Here is a 19,610-nt window from a genome sequence, read left to right as displayed (position 1 = left end):
CATCCGATGACTCCTTTAAGGGGCCATTCACACAAAACACATTTTTCCATTCCAATGCACTACCTTTCCATTGTTTTCTATGTAAACGCACTTGACTGACGTGCATGACCGTTCTGTTGGCGACTTACGTCTTTTGCAGTGTCTCTCACATGAACGCTGCGTTTTTAAGACACTGTGTCAAGTTAAAAGAATTTCAACTTTTACATGCAGCACCGCTCATCAATGTCGGTTCCAAAGCAGTGGACCAATCAGAAGAATCGTCAATCGCCATTTTTGCCGCTCGTGCTGACGCAAAGAGTATAGACCAGGCTCTGCTCCCAAATCGCTCGCACTGAAAGCGCCTCTCTCATTCACTTCATGTGATCAGAAAAATCTGACGATCACGTCAAATTTGAACTTGCACATTCCCCAGCAACTGTCGCAGTCTAGAGCCCTGCAAATGATAGGGTCCCCTTTGTAGTTAATGGCATCGTTAGGACAGATTTTTTTCCTTAAGAAAACCAAACTATCGGTATTGCCGATATCATTCAGAAAAATTGGCTATCGGTATCGGCAGAGAAATTCAGTATCAGTGCACCTCTAATATAATGTTTCCTTAGCTAGTTGCTAACATTTCTTATTTTCTCTTTTTGTTTACTTTCAGTTGATGCACTAAAATAAAAAAAAAAATGAAGTAAAAATTACAAAAACACAACAAAATTACTAAAACCAAAACTGAAAAAATAAAAGCTCATTTAAAGCACTCTGAATAACACTAAAACAGAATCACTGAAAGCTATTTACAGTATTAATTTTTCAGCATCTGACAGGTGTGAGTGAACATTACACATTAACCAGCGTGAGCAGAGCTTCATCTTTCATCCAGCCTTTATCTTGCTGATAAAACAATTCAAACATCCCGGGATGGAGGAGCACGTGCTAAAGGTCTTAATAAAGAGATCCCTGCTACTAGCACATCTCACACAATCTCCAGCACTTCCTTGAGGAGCTCAGTCTTGAAGGACGTACTTGCCAGACGACGACATGTGGCTGAAGCTGAAGCTCCCGAACCCGGGTCTGGATGATCGGGTCCCGTCTCACGCCGAGCTGGAGAAGCTGGAGGTGGAGGAGGCCGGAGAGCGGCCGCAGTGGGACAACAAAACCCAGTACATGCTGACCTGTGTGGGCTTCTGTGTGGGGCTGGGGAACGTCTGGAGGTTCCCGTATCTCTGCCAGAGCCACGGAGGAGGTGAGGCTGATCACAGGAGAAATCACAGTCAGAATGTGTTGGTGTGTTGTGATTAAATAAATAAAATGTTTCTTCATTGATAGAAGTGTCTGCTAAATGCATGAATGTAAATAAATAATTAAATAAATCAATAAATTAATAAATTAATAAATAAAAAGTTTTGTCATTGTAAGTTGCTTTGGATAAAAGTGTCTGCTAAAATGCATGAATGTAAATAAATGGCAACACTTTACTTGTAGGGGTGTGTATAAGACTGACATGACATCTTCATAATCGTGACATGACACATCATATGAAGGAGGTTTTATGCATGTTTATGATAACTGTCATTAAGTGTCATTCGCTCATTTATTTCATTTTTAATGCAATTGTTTGAGGTGCTTTTGTTATAACAACTTGACATAAACCAATACATCATAACCTGTCAGTGTCTTTATCATGACAACTTGACATTTCCAAAACAACATAACCTTTCATAAATCTGTCATAAAATGACACAGCAGATTCATTATCAAACTTAATAAACTACTATAATTGTCATGAATATTTTTCTGACCACTTTTTTCAGTTGAATCTGACATTAAATTGTTATTAAGTGTTAATACTCTGTCAAATTATCTTATAAAAGCATCATGAACATTTTTCATTTCATATTTCATATTTTATTTTCTTTTTCAATCACTAGAATCCAGTTCTCTTGGACAGTTAACAGACTGATCCTTCTTATCTGGCTTGATAACAAATAATTGCCCAACAGGTGCACATGCATTTTTATTTCTTATATTTTTTCCATTTTGTATCATTTCATTTCCTTACAACAAATTATTAGTTCACTTTCATATGTTTCTGTACAAATGTTGTCATATAGTACATACATATATTATATATAATGTTTATAACTGTCATGTAGTAACATTGACTTGGTAATGTCAAGTTGTCATAACTAAGGCATCTCAAACAATGATAAACAATCATCTTTGCATTAAAAATTATATGAGCGAATTAGCTGAGTGAATGACACTTAATGACAGTTGTCATAAAGATGCATTAAACCTCCTTCATATTCATGACATGTGTCATGTCACGATTATGAAGATGTTATGTCAGTCTTATGCAACACCCCTTCAAGATACGTGTTACCACGTCATTGTAAGTTGCTTTGGATGAAAGTGTCTGCTAAATGCATGAATGTAACTAACTAACTAACCAACTAAAATGTTCCTCCATTGGAAGTTGCTTTGGATAGAAGTGTCTGCTAAATGCATGAATGTAAATAAATAACTAAATAAATCAATAAATAAAATGTTTCGCCTGTGTAAGTTGTTTGGGATAGAAATGTCTGCTAAATGCATGAATGTAACTAACTAACTAACTAAAATGTTCATCCTTTGTAAGTTGCTTTGGATAGAAGTGTCTGCTACATGCATGAATGTGACTAACTAACTAACTAAAATGACCCTCCATTGTCAGTTGCTATAAATAGAAGTGTCTGCTGAATGAATGAATGTAACTAACTAAAATGTTCCTCCATTGTTCAACTAACTAACTAACTAACTAACTAACATGTTTCTCCATTGTTAGTTGCTTTGGATAGAATCGCTGCTAAATGCATGAATTTAACTAACTAATAAAATGTTCCTCTACTGTAAGATGCAAGATGTAAGAAGCACACAGTTTTACAGCTGACATCAGCATAATCCACTCTAATATTAGTATGTTTGCTGTACCTTCTGTTTGGTTTTAGGAGCGTTTATGATTCCATTCTTGATTCTCCTGGTTCTGGAGGGAATCCCGCTGCTGCATCTGGAGTTTGCCATTGGTCAGAGACTGAGGAAGGGCAGCGTCGGCGTCTGGAGATCCATCAACCCGTATCTGACCGGAGTGGGTGAGTCACAGACTCATAAACGCGAGACTGACTGATAAACGTATGGGAAACGACCTTGACTCCTGAAAGACCCACTGCAGGAATCACTTCAGCTGGCCTCTGCTGGGAAATGCTGCTTCTGTTTTTAAAGCATCACGCTTTGTGTTTTCTCAGGCATCGCGGCCATGCTGGCATCCTTCATCGTGGGAACGTACTACAACACCATCATGGCCTGGGTCATGTGGTACCTCTTCAACTCACTGCAGGATCCGCTGCCATGGAGTCAGTGTCCTGTTAACGCCAACAGGACAGGTAAACCTGCAGCTCACATCAACATTAGCATTACTGGTAACCAAATCATTCACTTCAAATCATTCAGTTAAAGCCTTTATACATAATGCATTATAAAGCTATTTATATTTATACATTTGTACATTTATCCAAAGTTGCATTCAAGGTATACATTTTCATTAGTTCTCACTTTCCCTGGGAATCAACCCCATGACCTTGGCTTAGAATGCTGCAATGCATTATATCTTATAATAAATAATTGTATAAGAGGTTAAAATGCATTATTAAATTTTCAGATTTCTTGTCACATCTGTAATCGGTTGTTTTTCATGTGCATTATACTTTTTAAGGAGCAACAATGAATAGATTAGTATTATAATGTATTATAAGTGTGGTTGCAATTATTCATGAGATCATACAATGCCTTACAAGGTAAATTACAAGACACAATGCTTTAAAAATGTTTCCAATACATTATGTATAAAGGCTTTAATGAAGTAAAGCTGAAATAAAAATATCAGATTAAGAACTTTAACGTAAATGTAAAAAATAAAAAAAAATGCTGAAAAAAAAGTATTAGATGGAGATAAAAAAGTGAGAAATGTTGATAAAATAAAATCTAAATATTACATAAATGTTAAAATTAGAAATGTTAATAAAATAAACGATTACATAATGAGACTTTAATGAGAGATCGTACTTAACTTCTATTTTAACTTCTATTTTTTTTCTAAAAAATAAATAAAGATTATTTAAGATGAAAAAAACTTTCGGCATCCAACATACTAATTGCACAGCACTTAATTTCCAGAAAAATTATCAATCTATTCAGTAGAACTAAGATGTCCTAAAAATAAGAATCAGCCAATATAAGTCATTTATTTAATAAAAATCATCCAATCCAATTGTAGACTCGTTCACTCCTCTAAGGGTGGTTGACGAAATACTAGCAGGCCCACCGCTAGATCTAAATCAATTGGGCAAAAAGAAGACCTTTGTACAAAGAAGGACAGAACTTCCTATTGGTCAAAATGCAGTTTCTGCCCTCCACCCACCTACAGACTGATTCCTAAGGTTTTAGCCTGTGAGAAAAGTCAACTGAATATACAATAATGTCGTCCAAATACACCAATGAAAAATCAGTTATATAGCCACTCAGGCAACGCTGCATTAACCTCTGGAAGGTGGCTGGATCATTGCACAGTCCAAACGGCATACGCTGAAATTCATATAGCCCAAGGGGTGTAGCGAAATCAGTTTTAGGATGATCCTCGGTGTGAACACCCACCTGCCAAAAGCCACTTGCCAGTTCCAAGGTGCAGAAAAACTCGGCCCTCTTCAAGGTGGTCAGAGTCTCTTCAATTCTAGGAAAAAATAAGGCATCTTTGTGGGTGATACAGTTCAATTGCCTATAATGGACACAAAATCACCAACTCCCATTCTTTTTCTTCACCATCACCACTGGGGCTGCCCATGGGCTAGCACTCCCAGAAATAACCCCTAGACAACAAAGGTCTTCATTTTTTAATACATCAGTGGATGTAATGGTTGAAATCTCTCAAGGATGGGAGGAACATCTCCAGTGTGAATCCTATGCTGCTCTACTTCTGTGTATCCCACATCATCCTCATTTTCAGGAAAAACATTAGACATGTTTTTCAGGAGTGCATCCAGATCTTGGCACTACTGTGTAGTCAAATCAGATCTTTGGGAAAACATGAACCAGGAGAGTTGGTGGTTCTCGCAGTATCACAGGTTTCTTGGACTTCTTGGGCTTCTAGAAGCCCTTTGTTCCTTCCACTCTCTGCACCCATGAATTTGGGTAACCAAGGGGCACCAGGAAACACTGGTATCACCCTGCCGACTATGCCAAAATTATGTCAGCGGAAGATGACATCAAATTAAATTAATAAAAACTTCTCAACTGACTACGCCACCTTGAGTATAAACTAAGACCCCAGGAACTTCTATTAAAATAGATTCGTTGTCAGGGGATGGAACAGTGGGAAAACAACACCCAACAAAAACTCAAGCACTGCAATTAAGGATGGGCGATATGGGCTTAAAAATGTATCACAAAAAATTCAAAACGAGAAACATTAACTGAGGAAACTTTAAGACAATAAACATACAATTGCGACAACGTGTGGTTTGTCTGTATTCGTTAAGCAATCTTGGGTATGTTTATAAGGATAAAGTAACTTTATAATGCAACGCTAATCGACGTAGCCTTTATAATTTTATAAAATAGTATGATTTCATTCTGTGATATGAAACCATGACTGATCACAAAAGGTTATTTCAAACATTAGACTATATTATGAAGTTAATTTGGAGAAAAAGCATGCCAATAAATTAGATTTTTTTTGGACAACATGTTTGTAAACCGGCTTATACGCATTCAAAACTGCATAGCACACATGCTACTAGTACTTTTAATGTCAAGGCTCAGGGCGATTTTTGTCACACTGCACAGTTTTGACCAAACCAGTCCCAGATTGGAGCTCCTCATTTTGCGATATACTAGTTTCAACATCACTCAGCACTGCCGTACACAGAAATATGTCAACAACTAGATTTTATCGTTATTATTGCAGGACGACTAATTCTTATTATGGGGAAATATCACTCACTACAGAAGAGGCCGGCGCAGGTGCATCAAGTCGTCTACTTCTATTGAGTTTATTAGCGGTTGGCAAACAACTTTTTGGTGCATTACTGCCACCATCTGGTATATATATTGTTGAAATAAAACTATATCCTTCCACTTAAATTGATTTCTCTAAGATATTGGAACAATGTATTATAACACATATCTTTTGACTCAGTGTTCCATTTAGCCCAGTATGTCCAAACCTTAACCCTCTCGTGTCCTAGTCGCAGCTGCTCTTTTATAGGGGAACATTTCCAGCTCTAATCCATCATCCATCTCTCATTGTTAGTTCAATTAGTTTAAATAGGCGTGCGCCAAATACTGCTTACAAAAAAAAAAAAAAAAAAAAAAATAAAAATATGCAGCAATCCACACAAAAGCAAAAAACAGTTCAAAGTGAATGCATGCATAAATATATGAAATATATACATCATGCAACACAAATAATTCTCTCCTTATAACACAGTAATATCTTCTAAAATGGGGAAAAACATATCGGTTTTATGACATGTCGTTATTACGAGGAAAAATACATCGTTTTAACAGATATAATTAAGGTTTAAAAGATAATTATGTATTTTGTACAAGATAATTATGTCATTTTAATGAGATAATTGTCATTTTGATGACATATTTCTTTTTTTTTGAGAAATGCCATTTTAACAAGAAAACATCTTGTTACCACGAGAAAAGATGTAGTTAAAACAACATAACATCTCGTTATTATGACATAACTGAGTGGGAAAAATAATATGTGTGTGGCAGCAATGCATCATTGCACATTTCAGTTTAAAGGGGTCGGATGCCCATTTTCCACAAGTTGATATGATTCTTTAGGGTCTTAATGAAAAGTCTATAACATACTTTGGTTACAATTTCTCAATGGTAGTGTAAAAAAAAAAAAAAAACACCTTTTTACCATGTCAAAATCAGCTCTGCAAAAATCAGCCCATTCTACTGCATGTTCCTTTAAATGCAAATGAGCTCTGCTCACCCCGCCCTTCTCTTCAGTGGAGTGACGAGCCATGCTCCGTTTACTTTAGCTGCATTTAGATGCTTTAAGCCGCTAAACTTGCTAATTAGCACGTTAGTAGGAAAGGAGACTGCAAGGATTTATAAAAAAAAAAAAACTTATAATCACTTCTACTGTAAGTGAAGCTGGATTACAAATGATTCGCACAAACATAGATGGATATATGTATTAGATTGTCAGGAGTAAATGACGACCACTATGTTCATTATTACATCCAACAACACAACACCTCAATCGCTTAGGAACCATTCTTGTCTACGTCCCTGCTCCAGCTTTAAAGGAGAAGTCCACTTCCAAAACAAAGATTTACATATAGTGTACTCACACCCTTGTCATCCAAGATGTTCATGTCTTTCTTTCTTCAGCTGTAAAGAAATTGTGTTTTTTGAGGAAAACATATCAGCATTTTTTTCCATATAATGGACTGATATGGTGCCCCGATTTTGAACTTTCAAAATGCAGTTGAAATGCGGCTTCAAACTATCCCAAATGTGGTTGTAAACGATCCCAGCTGAGAAAGAAGGGTCTTATCTACCGAAACAATTGGTTATTTTCATTAAAATAATACAATTTATATACTTTTTAATGCCAAATGCTCATCTTGTCAAACTCTGCCTAAACTGTTTTTTCCTGGTTCATGACAGTTAGGGCATGTCGAAAAACTCCCATCTCATGTTCTCCCTCAACTTCAAAATTGTCCTGTATCGCTTTACCTTTTTTGTTTAAGGGGGAACCATACTAGTCCATTATAGAAAAATAGAGAAAAATCCTGAAATATTTTCCTCAAAAAACAATTTCTTTACGACTGAAGAAAGAAAGACATGAACATTTTGGATGACAAGGGGGTGAGTACATTATATGTGAATTTTTGTTTTCGGAAGTGGACTTTACCTTTAAAACAATGGTGATTGGACTGTTACTGCTCATTCAGGGCAGGTCTAAGGTAAGATGCCAGTGTCAATCAAACTCATGAGAGCAGCCTCTGTTGGTGTGTCATCACACAAACAAGAAGCTAAAAATGGCTTGATTTGAAAAAGGGGAAATTATTTAAAAGGATTAAACACCACTGGGTGGATTTTTGTCATTATAAGGTAGATGTGTACACAAACTACCAACATACATTTATGTTCAAACAACATGTAAAAGTGAACTTTGCATCCGATGACTCCTTTAACAAACCTTACATATCAAATAAGAACAGATGGATGTGATGATGATGAATGTCTTTGGTGCAGGTCTGGAGCCAGAATGCGAACGCAGTTCTCCGGTGGATTATTTCTGGTACAGAGAGACTCTGAACAGCTCGACGGCGATCGAGGACTCGGGCGGTCTGCAGTGGTGGCTGGTGCTCTGTCTGCTCTGCGCCTGGACAGTCTTGTACATCTGCTGCATCAGAGGCATCGAGACCACCGGGAAGGTAACAACAAACGCACCTACAACACAAAACACATTTCAGATTCATTAATATTTACACTCCAATAACACTGTTCCAAAGGGCCGTTCATACTGAACGTCTCTTCGTGTCCAAAAACGTAAGACGCAGCACTCAGAAAAGGTTTTTAAAAAGGCGCAGCACAGAGCGCCTCCAGCATGTTGCCGTCAAATACAACAACTTGCTACTGTAAACAAAAGCTGGCAATGCTTGCCCCGCCTCCGGGGTCTTCTGATTGGTCCACTGTTTTGGAACTGACATTGATGAGCAGCGTTGCATATAAGTTGAAATTCTTTTAACCTAACACAGCACCTTGAAAAAACGGCTGCCACTGCAAAAAATGTGACGTGAGCACATCGGTCATGTAAGCACGTGTTTAGCTAGAAAAACAATGCAAAAGTAGCACACTGGAATGTAAAAACACGTTCTGTGTGAACGGCCTAAGAAAGTTCTCTCTCAACAGTGAGATGAGAACCAATATCAGATATGTATAATGTTATAAGAACATTCTACAAATGTTTCCTGTTAACTGGGTTTACAGCTAAAATTGATTTTTTATTTTTAGAATTGAACTTGATCTGAATAAATTCCTGTTTAGATGTAATTTATTTATTTATTTATTTTAAGATTTGTTTTTGGCCTTTTTGCCTTTATTATGATAGGACAAATCATACAGGACAGGAAGCGAAGTGGGAGAGAGAGAAGGGGGCGGGATCGGGAAAGGTCCTTGAGCCGGGATTCAATTTTTGTGCTTTTCATTGTATTCTGTTGTATGCATTTGTTATGATAGCTCTCTAGTGTAGTATAACTTACCTATGCCATGTTTGGTCTCTTTGAATTCGTATTTTGATGATCTAAATCAGGGGTTCTCAACCTTTTGCAAGCTGGGCCCCCCCAAAGCTGGTTCATTGCAGATTGTTCTTGTTGTGATTTATTTTGTCTTTCCTTTATACAGATTTAAATAGTTTCGTTTTCGAAGTACTCTAAATTATATCAGTGATTCTCCGATGTTAAGTATGATCAAGAATTATTTTATTTCGATCTACAGTGTAATAAAAGTTAAGAAAAATATTAGCCTATAGCCCTAAATATATAGATTACAAGCTAATTCCTTTTTTCTTAACTTTTAACTTCTTCTAAAAATTATCAAGAATATTAAATCAACTCAATAGGCTAAAGAATTTTCTTATACAAACTTAACGAATGCACTTCAAAACGAAGTTTTCATATATAAATTCAGGAATCACGAATATGACAAAATAATATTATTTTTTATATATTAGTTGTATAGCTATAATAGTTGTATCAAATGAATAAGGAAATTATGCCTTGAATTTATTAAGTAATGTTTAATTTCGTTCGTTTCGCTCTCTGGAAATGTAAAGAAAAATACCGTTTTTACTTGGAATTCGTTTTTAATCCCTGGTTTTAAACAAGGATATACATGAGATAATTTATATATTATTGCTTGAATATTTCCTATAAATTACAAAGGTTTAATTGGAATCTTTATTTCAAACGACCCGACCGCCGCGACCCGAATATCATTAAAAATATTTTTGGATGACTCGTAACTGCGGGTAACCGCGGGTGACCGCAAGCACCCGCTCATTTTGGATCAACCCGCGCATCACTGATCAAACAAATGAGCGCCGTTTTCTAAAGTCTATGAGCGCAGCACACACAAATAAACTAAACTGACATACTGCAGTTAAATTTCAAAATGTGGTGTTTTTATATTTATAACATTTGAATACAGTTCAGCAACATACATCACACGACCTGACGACCAAGAGAGCTGACAATTGACCATCACTTAATTTCACCTCACGATTGAAAATGTGACACTGATTTCATATGACAGTTCAACAAACAAGTTAATAATATTAAGTCACTTATATTTTTGATGAAATAATGACTGTTTTGGTCTATTTTAGCAGCGAAAATAGATCCGATGAATCCAAACAAAGATCACGAATTTGCATTTTTTTTTTTTTCTGTTTTTTTTGCTCCCATCCTGTAGCCTACTCGCGCCCCCACCGGGTGAGAACCACTGATCTAAATGATGGTGTATATTACATGTTGATACCTCTGCAACATATTAGTGTTTTAAAAATCCTTAGTAGATTTGCATCAACACCCAATCGAATTACATATGAAAAATACAATGCTCACAGACAAAGAGTCGTAAACTTTCCCTCCAAAATGAAAGTCACCATTGGCTCTTGGACCTCTTGGAGGTGTAGCCTCCAGAGACCTTAAATGCATCCAACGAGCTTCTTCTCTCTCTCTTTCCCCCACTCTCTTCTGCAAAATCTTCCAATCGCTGCCCGTGTGGAAGGACTTACAGGGAGCCCGAGTCAGCACAGGGCAAGCCCGGCGGGCACTTTTAGTTTCTTCACTCGTCTCACATGAGTGACTCGCCTCAGCCAGTCATTGGTTCTTTTAGAACCTAAGAGGATGAGGAGGATGAGCTAGAACTCGACTTCTCTAAGTTGCGCCAGGCCTTGCAGCCTCGTCTTTCTATTCCCCAAAGATCACAGGACTTCAGCTGGGTCCCTCTCAGCTCTTGGTTCTTCTTCACTTTTCACATGGGAAGAAACTCCCAGTCACCATCGAGTCAGAACATCTTTGGAGTTCATCACTCTTCAGACCTGGAAAAACGTGATCGTGATTCCAAAACCACCACTGCTCCAAACCATCAAGACTTTCACCCGAGACTGCATTCGGACACTTGTTCAACGACCAAGGCAATGCAAGTATCGTACACTTAACTAAACAAACAGAGGTTTAGTGTTAGATGTAGACAGCACTGATGGTTTCACTCAGGTGGTTAACTGACTCTTTTTATAGCTACATTTTCTTGTCTCACTCACTGCTTCTCACTGACCATTCCCCCATGTATGAGTGACTTTGTGTTTGTTTGTTTAGATTAGTTATGTGTTGGTCCTTCGTTAATAAAACTCTTGTGTACAAATGACATGAGTGTTGATTCTGATTCTGCCTTGTAAATTAATGTCCCTTTACGATTCCGATTCGAGCTACACCCTCTAATGCAATAGTACTTTAAGAAAGTTATTTTCTGTGGCCAAGAAAATATAATTTCTTAGAGTTGATATAAAAATGATACTGAATGTTCGCTGGACGAACAGAGTAACTGATGGAAATTTCATTCTGCTACAGTTACTACTGGCAGCTGATATAAATAATTGTAATTAATCATAATTAACTGTAATTATTTATATACATTTCCAAGGCAACATTTCTATTTTTAGAGTAAATTAAAATGATCCCTGTTTAAAACTGAATTGTTTCACAATTGAAGAACTGATCTGATAAATGACTCTATTCTCTTCTGTAGAGCTGCTTCACAACTGAAATCGAATTTGTTTCATAATTGAGACATTTTACAGCATTAAGGCTGTTATTTTCCTGTTTGTTTCTGTGAAGCTGCTTTGAATTGATCTGTACTGTATACAGCACTGTAGAAATGAAGGCGAATGCAGTGCAATATCCTGTAAATCCATCATCTCCTGTTCTTTTCAGGCCGTGTACATCACATCCACAATACCCTACGTGGTTCTCACCATCTTCCTGATTCGAGCTCTGACGCTGAAAGGATCTGTGAACGGAATTAAGTTCCTCTTCACTCCAGACGTACGTTTGCTGCTGAACCCTGTGTGTGTGTTTGTGTATTAACTCACTGAACTCCAGCAGCTCTGATGCTCTTCTGCTTCCCTGTTGAAGGTGAATGAGCTGATGAACCCGACCACGTGGCTGGACGCAGGAGCTCAGGTGCTCTTCTCCTTCTCTGTGGCGTCTGGAGGACTCATCTCCTTCTCCAGCTACAACTCGGTCCAGTAAGTCATCTGAAACACAAACTACAAAACCTAGTGAGTCTGATGATGACATGATCAGCTGCATACTTTTTAAATACATTTCATCAGCAATAACTGTGAGCAAGATGCCATCATCATATCCATTATCAACGGTCTGACGTCAGTCTACTCCGCAATCGTCATTTACTCCATCATCGGCTTCAGAGCAACGGAGAAGTACGACACATGTCTGGACAGGTACAGAACATCCTTCCCATTAACCACATTATAACACTTTAGACAAAAAGACTGGACAGCACAATTGTTTGCAACGTTGATGATAATCAGAATAGTCTGTTGAGCAGCAAATCTGCATATTGCAGTAGTCAACATTTGAAGTGGATCAGAAAAGTTCACCAAAGTTGTCCTAAGACAACTTTGGTTTTAGGACAACTTTGATGAAAGGTTTTGATCCACTTCAAATGTTGACTACCGTAGACAGAATTCAGCTTTGATCACAGAAATAAACTAGATGAGAAAAAAGTGTTGTCAAGACAAACTTTGATGTTGGCTTGAGAAAGCTAAAACATGAAGTTAGAAAACGTTTTACAAGCTGGAAGTTTAAAGGTTTTCAGTTTGAAGTAGTTTGAAGTTTAAAGTAGTTTTAAAGATAGATACATAGACAGGTAGCATGTTGTTAGCAGGTTACTAGCATGATTAACACATTACTAGCATGTTGTTAGCATGATTAACATAGCATGTTGTGCGCATGTTTCTAGAATGATTAGCATGTTGTTTGTGTGTTTTTAGCTTGATTAGCAAGTTGTTAGCATGTTTCTAGCATTAGCATGTTGTTAACATGTTTCTAGCATGATCAGCAAGTTACTTACACATTGCTAGATTGTTTCTAGCATGATTAGCAGGCTGCTAGCATGTTTTAAAATGATAAGGAAGTTTGTAGTATGTCGCTAGTATGATTAGCAAGTTATTAACATGTTGCTAGCATGATTAGCATGTTGATAGCATGTTTTTTTAACATGATTAACATGTTGCTAGCATGTTTCTAGCATGATTAGCAAGTTACTAACATGTGTTTATAGCATGATTAACATGTTACTAACATGTTGCTAACATGACTCACATGTTGATAGCATTTTAACATGATTAGCAAGTTACTAGCATGTTGTTAGCATGATTGTATGTTACCAACACGTTGCTAGCATGATTCTAACATGATTAGCATGTTGATAACATGTTGCTAGCATGTTTCTGGCATGATTAGCAAGTTACTAACATGTGTTTCTAGCATGATTAACAAGTTACTAACATGTTGCTAACATGACTCACATGTTGATAGCATTTTAACATGATTAGCAAGTTACTAGCATGTTGCTAGCATTTTCTAGCATGGCTCTAACATGATTAGCATGTTGATAGCATGTTTCTAGCATGATTGTATGTTACCAACACGTTGCTAGCATGATTCTAACATGATTAGCATGTTGATAACATGTTGCTAGCATGATTAGCATATTGATAGCATGTTTTTTTAACATGATTAACATGTTGCTAACATGTTTCTAGCATGATTAGCAAGTTACTAACATGTGTTTATAGCATGATTAACAAGTTACTAGCATGTTGTTAGCATGTTACCAACATGTTGCTAGCATGATTCTAACATGATTAGCATGTTGATAACATGTTTCTAGCATGATTAGCATGTTATTAACATGTTGCTAGCATGATTAGCATGTTGATAACATTTCTAGCATGATTAGCATGCTATTAACATGTTACTAGCATGATGCTAACATGATTAGCATGCTAATAGCATGTTTCTAACATAAGCACGTACCGACATGTTGCTAACATGATTCTAACATGATTCACGTTACTAACATGTTAACATGATTAGCAAGTTAGCTTGAAAGGATTAGAAATAGTACATAGAAGGGAAGTTTGATTGAATCTTAAGGGATTCTTGGAGTTTTGACAGTTGAATAGTGTTGCTCATTTGAACATTCCGTCAATGTAAGTATACAGGGTTTTTCCCCAGTTTTAATTGTCATTTTTAGGAAAACTGTAAGTCTGATCAGTTAAAAAAAAAAGATATAGCACACACTGTCAGATCAGTCTAAAGATCTGGGCTGAGTTTGAAGTTTGTAGAGTTAAAGCTCTAGGAGTAGCAGTCAGAAATGTTAGTCTCAGAAGAAGAATAAAAAGAAGCTTAAAAAGCAGTAACTTGGCTTTCTCAAGCCAACTTAATTACATTTTACAATATATTTACACAGAAAACTACTATTTGAACTTGTAATAATAATAATAATTTCACAATTTTACTGTATTTTTGATCAAATAAATGCAGTCTTTGTTTGCAGAAGAGACTCTTTCAGAAACTCTTACCAACCCCAAATGTTTGAACAGTAGCGTTACCTCATTGTACTATACTTCTGCCAGTAACATCCTGACACTGATAAACGTGTTCGATCTGCCGGAGGGAAACATCACCGAGAGCAACTACGACAGTTTTCTTGAGCATCTCAACAGCACGGCACCATCCGCCTTTCAGGAGCTCCAGCTCAAGACCTGCGACATGCATACGCTCCTCAGCGAGGTACTGCAGAAAACACACATTACTAGTCTCCCATGTTGAATGAAAATCTTCCAGAATCTGAGTAAAGCTCTCCAGATGAACAGCTGACCTGCGTTTGGTTTCAGGGAGTGGAGGGAACCGGTCTGGCCTTCATCGTGTTCACTGAGGCCATCACTAAGATGCCCATCTCTCCTCTGTGGTCAGTGCTGTTCTTCATCATGCTCTTCTGTCTGGGATTGTCCACCATGTTCGGGAACATCGAGGGAGTCATGGCATCACTACAGGACCTCAACCTGCGCCCCAAAAAGTGGCCTAAAGAACTCTTCACTGGTAAACAGATCAAAACAAATGGCTTCCAATGACAGCAGAGGATTATCAGCTGACCTGGTGGTGTTTTTCAGGTCTGATGTGCACTATGTCCTTTGTGGTGGCGCTTGTATTTGTCCAGTCCTCTGGTAACTACTGGCTGGCTCTGTTTGATGGCTATGCCGCCTCAATTCCTCTGCTGGTAATCACCCTCTGCGAGATAATCGCTGTGGTTTACGTCTATGGGATTGACAGGTAAAAGTCAATGTGAAATTCAAGTTATTTATGTTTAATTTCATTCCCAGTTCCTGTTCTAATTCATGCACTAATTTAATGCAATAAAAAGTAACAGCTTGTGTTGGGATAGACATTTGCTCTGAGCACTGTGAAGATAAGTAAAGCTGTTTACTCTTAATTCTCCAGGTTTAATAGGGACCTTCAATTCATGGTGGGACACAAGCCTAACATCTTCTGGCAGATCACATGGCGGTTCCTCAGTCCCATCATCCTCCTGGTCATTCTGATCTTCTACTTTGTCAATAAAGTTAGCGAACAGCTGACCTACAGGGTCTGGGACCCTGAATCGGTACGCATGGGACTATATTTTGCTTTAGAAAATGCAAATCCTACACATTTTTGCATTGCTACTTTCACCTTATTTCTAAAATATTTAATATCTAATATAATAATAATTTAAATCAAATCAAATCACCTTTATTTATATACCGCCTTTAACAATACAGAATTGCGACAAGGCGGCTGTACAGTATTAAATAGGAAATAGTACATCAACAATGCAAAAGGCAACAGTAAACAATCAATTTTCAGGTAAAAGGTAGTTACAACAAATACAACAAAATAAAATACAATATTGTGTGAAGATAAAGTGAAGATAAAGTGTCCCCAACTAAGCAAGCCAGAGGCGACAGCGGCAAGAAACCAAAACTCCATCGGTGACAAATGGAGAAAAAGCCTTGGGAGAAACCAGGCTCAGTCGGGGGGCCAGTTCTCCTCTGGCCAGACACAGAGGACTCGCCAGGTCCCGTGGTCCTGTGCCGACAGCCGTCTAGGTGACCAGGTCTTCACTGGGGATCCGTCTCTGGGGCTCATCTCGTCGATGTGGTCTCTGATGACATTCAGGGCTGTAGAGGTCGTCTCTAGGTGCTGATCCACCGTCTGGGCTGGGTTCGGACTGGATCCAGAGGACTGCAATGACCATCTGATCTGGATACGGACTGGATCTGGTGGTTAGGGTGACCTCGGCATAAGAAAGAAACAGACTAATATTAGCGTGGATGCCATTCTTCTGATGATGCACGGAGTACATCGGGTGTTATGGGAAGTGTTCCCGGTTCCAGTTGACCTAGTTAGTGCAGCCTAACAATCCTTTAACGGATTTGAATAATAGAAATGTGTTAATGTGTTATGTGTAAGCAAGGTTAAAGAGATGGGTCTTTAATCTAGATTTAAACTGACAGAGTGTGTCTGTGTCCAGAACAGTGTTGGGTAAAAAACAGACTGAAAGATTTAAGATTTAAAAACAGACAGAAAGATGTGAAGTCTTAATACATGACTAAACTGTAATATTTGTTGAGGTTTATCTTCTTTCTTTATAACACTGGGCTAAATAAGCTCACAGTTCAATTGTCTTGCTGCCATTAAAATGGTTAGGTCCAGGATAGGGTGTCTGAACAACAACAACCAGAATAAGTAAATAGGAATATCTTTATTAACACATGACTAAGTTTAAATTTGACTAGGCATCAAACATCCAGCAGCAGTATAAAATGCATCAAAGGCATACCTATAAAAACCCACAATTCATAAAACTCCACTCATAGTGCATGTATCACTTCACTCGGACACACATGTATCAAAGGTAAAAGGGCACAACAAACGTGGAAAAAAAAAATATATATTTTTTTAAATTAAATTCACACGTGTACTGCTGCGAGTTTTCTACACAAGTCTTCACACAATTTACTTGCCCCTCCCACATAAACAAACCCCAAAATACAATACAATCACAAACCATAATGAAACAAACTTCTCTCGTCCAGTGGCCGTCGAGATCACTCTTTCCAATCTAAATCAAATGATTCACAAACACATTCCAAAGTTCTGATCTGAATCAAATGATTCGAGAATGCGCTCCAAAGTCACTGTTGTGTATTGCTTTTTAAGCGTTGCACATTTTGTCCCTACGAGACCGCGTACTGCTTCTCTGTTCTATTGCACATGCGCAGTGTGTGCTGAATGTCACCTGTATACCAGTGAACAGACAGTAAAGTTGCGTTGTGCAAAGGCAGTACATGTTCCTCTAATGAGGATGCAACAAGTGGAATATATAGGAAAAGATGAGGATGAATCTGATAAAAAAAAAAATGAATTCTCACGTTATGTCTTTGTCTTCAAATTCTGATGACTACTGGGTGACACCACTGCTGGATGAGGAGGCCGTCCCTATGCAAGCGGACACAGGCGCAGCTGTATCACTTGTGGTTATCTTGATGACCTGTTGATCACACGAAAAGATGAGGATCACCTCAGGAACTTGAGTACAACACAACAGCGGCTAAAGGAGTATGCAGAGATTGAAGAGGAAGCAAGGGGTTGTCCAGATTGCCAGAATGTAAGAAACATGCCACAGATATGCCAGCCCTCTTCCCAGAAGAGCCATGGCAAAGAATACATATCGACTTTGCAGGGCCAATGGAGAGCCACATATTTCTGGTGATTGTCGGCTGGAGATAGCAGTCATCTTCTGAGAAAACCATTGAAGAGCTTAGATCTGTGTTCAGTCATTTTGGGATACCACAGCAGCTCGTAAGTGATAATGGCCCCCAACTGGTGTCTGAAGAGTTTCAGTCTTTCCTGTGTGTGAATGGGATTCAACGCATCAGATCTGTGCCTTATCACCCATCCACCAATGGCCTGGCTGAACGCTTCGTCCAGACTTTGAAGAAGGCTCTAAAGACATCACAGGGTAAGGGTTCCCTAAACCAGCAATTGAACACTTTTCTGTTGTCTTACAGGAACACGCCACATGCAGTCACTAAAGTCTCCCCAGGTACTGCACTGCTGAAACGACAACTACGCAGCAGACTGGACCTGCTGAGACCAAGAGGAACCAAGCAGATTGTCTTTTCACAACAGCAAATGCAGGTGCAGAGGCGATGTAAGGTGAAGTTTAGAAGTTTCAACAGAGGTGACAGCATACTTGCTTGTAATTATGGAAAGGGAGCAAAATGGGTACCCGTAACCATTCTTGCACAAACTGGCCCTGTTTCTTACATTGTTGAAACTAAAGACAATCAGACATGGAGGAGACATGTTGACCAGTTATTGTCTTCAGCAATCTCCGGTGATGCCCCTTGTGATTTAGACGCCCAACAACAACGCGCATCTCACATCAAACCTTGGTAAGGATGTGGTACCAGAAATCTTGCCCACACCACCTTCTACTGAACCTCGGGTAAGCGGTCCTTCTGGGAATACATCTCCTGCACCAGCTACACCAGTGACTGTGACAGACACTCTAGTAAAAACACCACCTGTGCCTCCTCTTCATCGTTATCCGACTAGAGTGTGGAAACCACCACAAAGACTGGATCTCTAGTTAGTGGCTAACCCACGTCACTGGGGCAGAATAATCCCCAGGGTTGTTGTGATTTCATGTATTCCTTTTAATTCATAAGTTAACAATGCAAATTTAAATCGTTTTGTTTTTTCTGCAGTCAGAGAAAGTATAGCCTAAATTATGTCAGTGATTCTCCCATTTTAAAGATTATCAAGAATTCTTTTATTTTTGATCTGCAGTCTAATATATGTTAAGAAAAAAAACACACTATAGACTACTTACAGACTACTACAGGCTATTCCATTTTTGTCTTAACTTTTAATGAATTTTCTTCATAACGAATATAGACCTACAAACAAGTTTTCATAAATTATTAAATCACAAATATGTAAGGGATAATGTACATCCAGCCGGTTGCTATCGCAGAATAACGCCCGACAGGATTATCAGCATCTTATTACATGGTTACTTGCCAAAAAAGCAGATAATTAAACATAAAACATTGATCTGAGCTGAATTATTTGAACGCAAAGCTTCCGTGAAGAAAGCAGTTGCTAGAAAGTGACAAGTTCAAACTTGAGGGACGTTTAAAGAAGACGGTGCAGTCATACCACAACATTTCACTTCATAAATAATTATGGCGATAAAACATATTGATTTGTTTCAAAATCGTACCAGTTTGTTAGTTATCTTATAATCCATTACTGTGTAGCCTAAAACAATCGTTGCAAAATGGCAGCAGCTGCATTTGTATGAAACGAGAGAACGAGTCCGAGATACCAGGATGACACAATTAATTAAATAATTAA

At 38.1% G+C, this 19,610-nt stretch overlaps 1 protein-coding gene across 1 annotated transcript; it reads left to right on the top strand.

Moving 5' to 3' along the window:
* The first annotated feature begins 1,023 nt into the window (after nt 1-1,023).
* Nucleotides 1,024-18,840, top strand: LOC127181567 (sodium-dependent neutral amino acid transporter B(0)AT1-like). The gene is made up of 13 exons (XM_051136338.1): nt 1,024-1,228; nt 2,973-3,113; nt 3,267-3,404; nt 8,305-8,486; nt 12,048-12,158; nt 12,249-12,361; nt 12,449-12,577; nt 14,780-14,936; nt 15,041-15,245; nt 15,317-15,476; nt 15,645-15,807; nt 18,042-18,404; nt 18,607-18,840. The coding sequence occupies exons 1-13, from the start codon at nt 1,024-1,026 to the stop codon at nt 18,838-18,840; spliced, it is 2,301 nt and encodes a 766-aa protein (XP_050992295.1).
* Nucleotides 18,841-19,610: the final 770 nt, after the last annotated feature.

Source organism: Labeo rohita, chromosome 19 (assembly GCF_022985175.1).
Source record: "Labeo rohita strain BAU-BD-2019 chromosome 19, IGBB_LRoh.1.0, whole genome shotgun sequence".
Taxonomy (NCBI): domain Eukaryota; kingdom Metazoa; phylum Chordata; class Actinopteri; order Cypriniformes; family Cyprinidae; genus Labeo; species Labeo rohita.
Note: the sequence above shows the minus strand (reverse complement) of the source record. Positions and strands in the feature narration are given on the sequence as shown.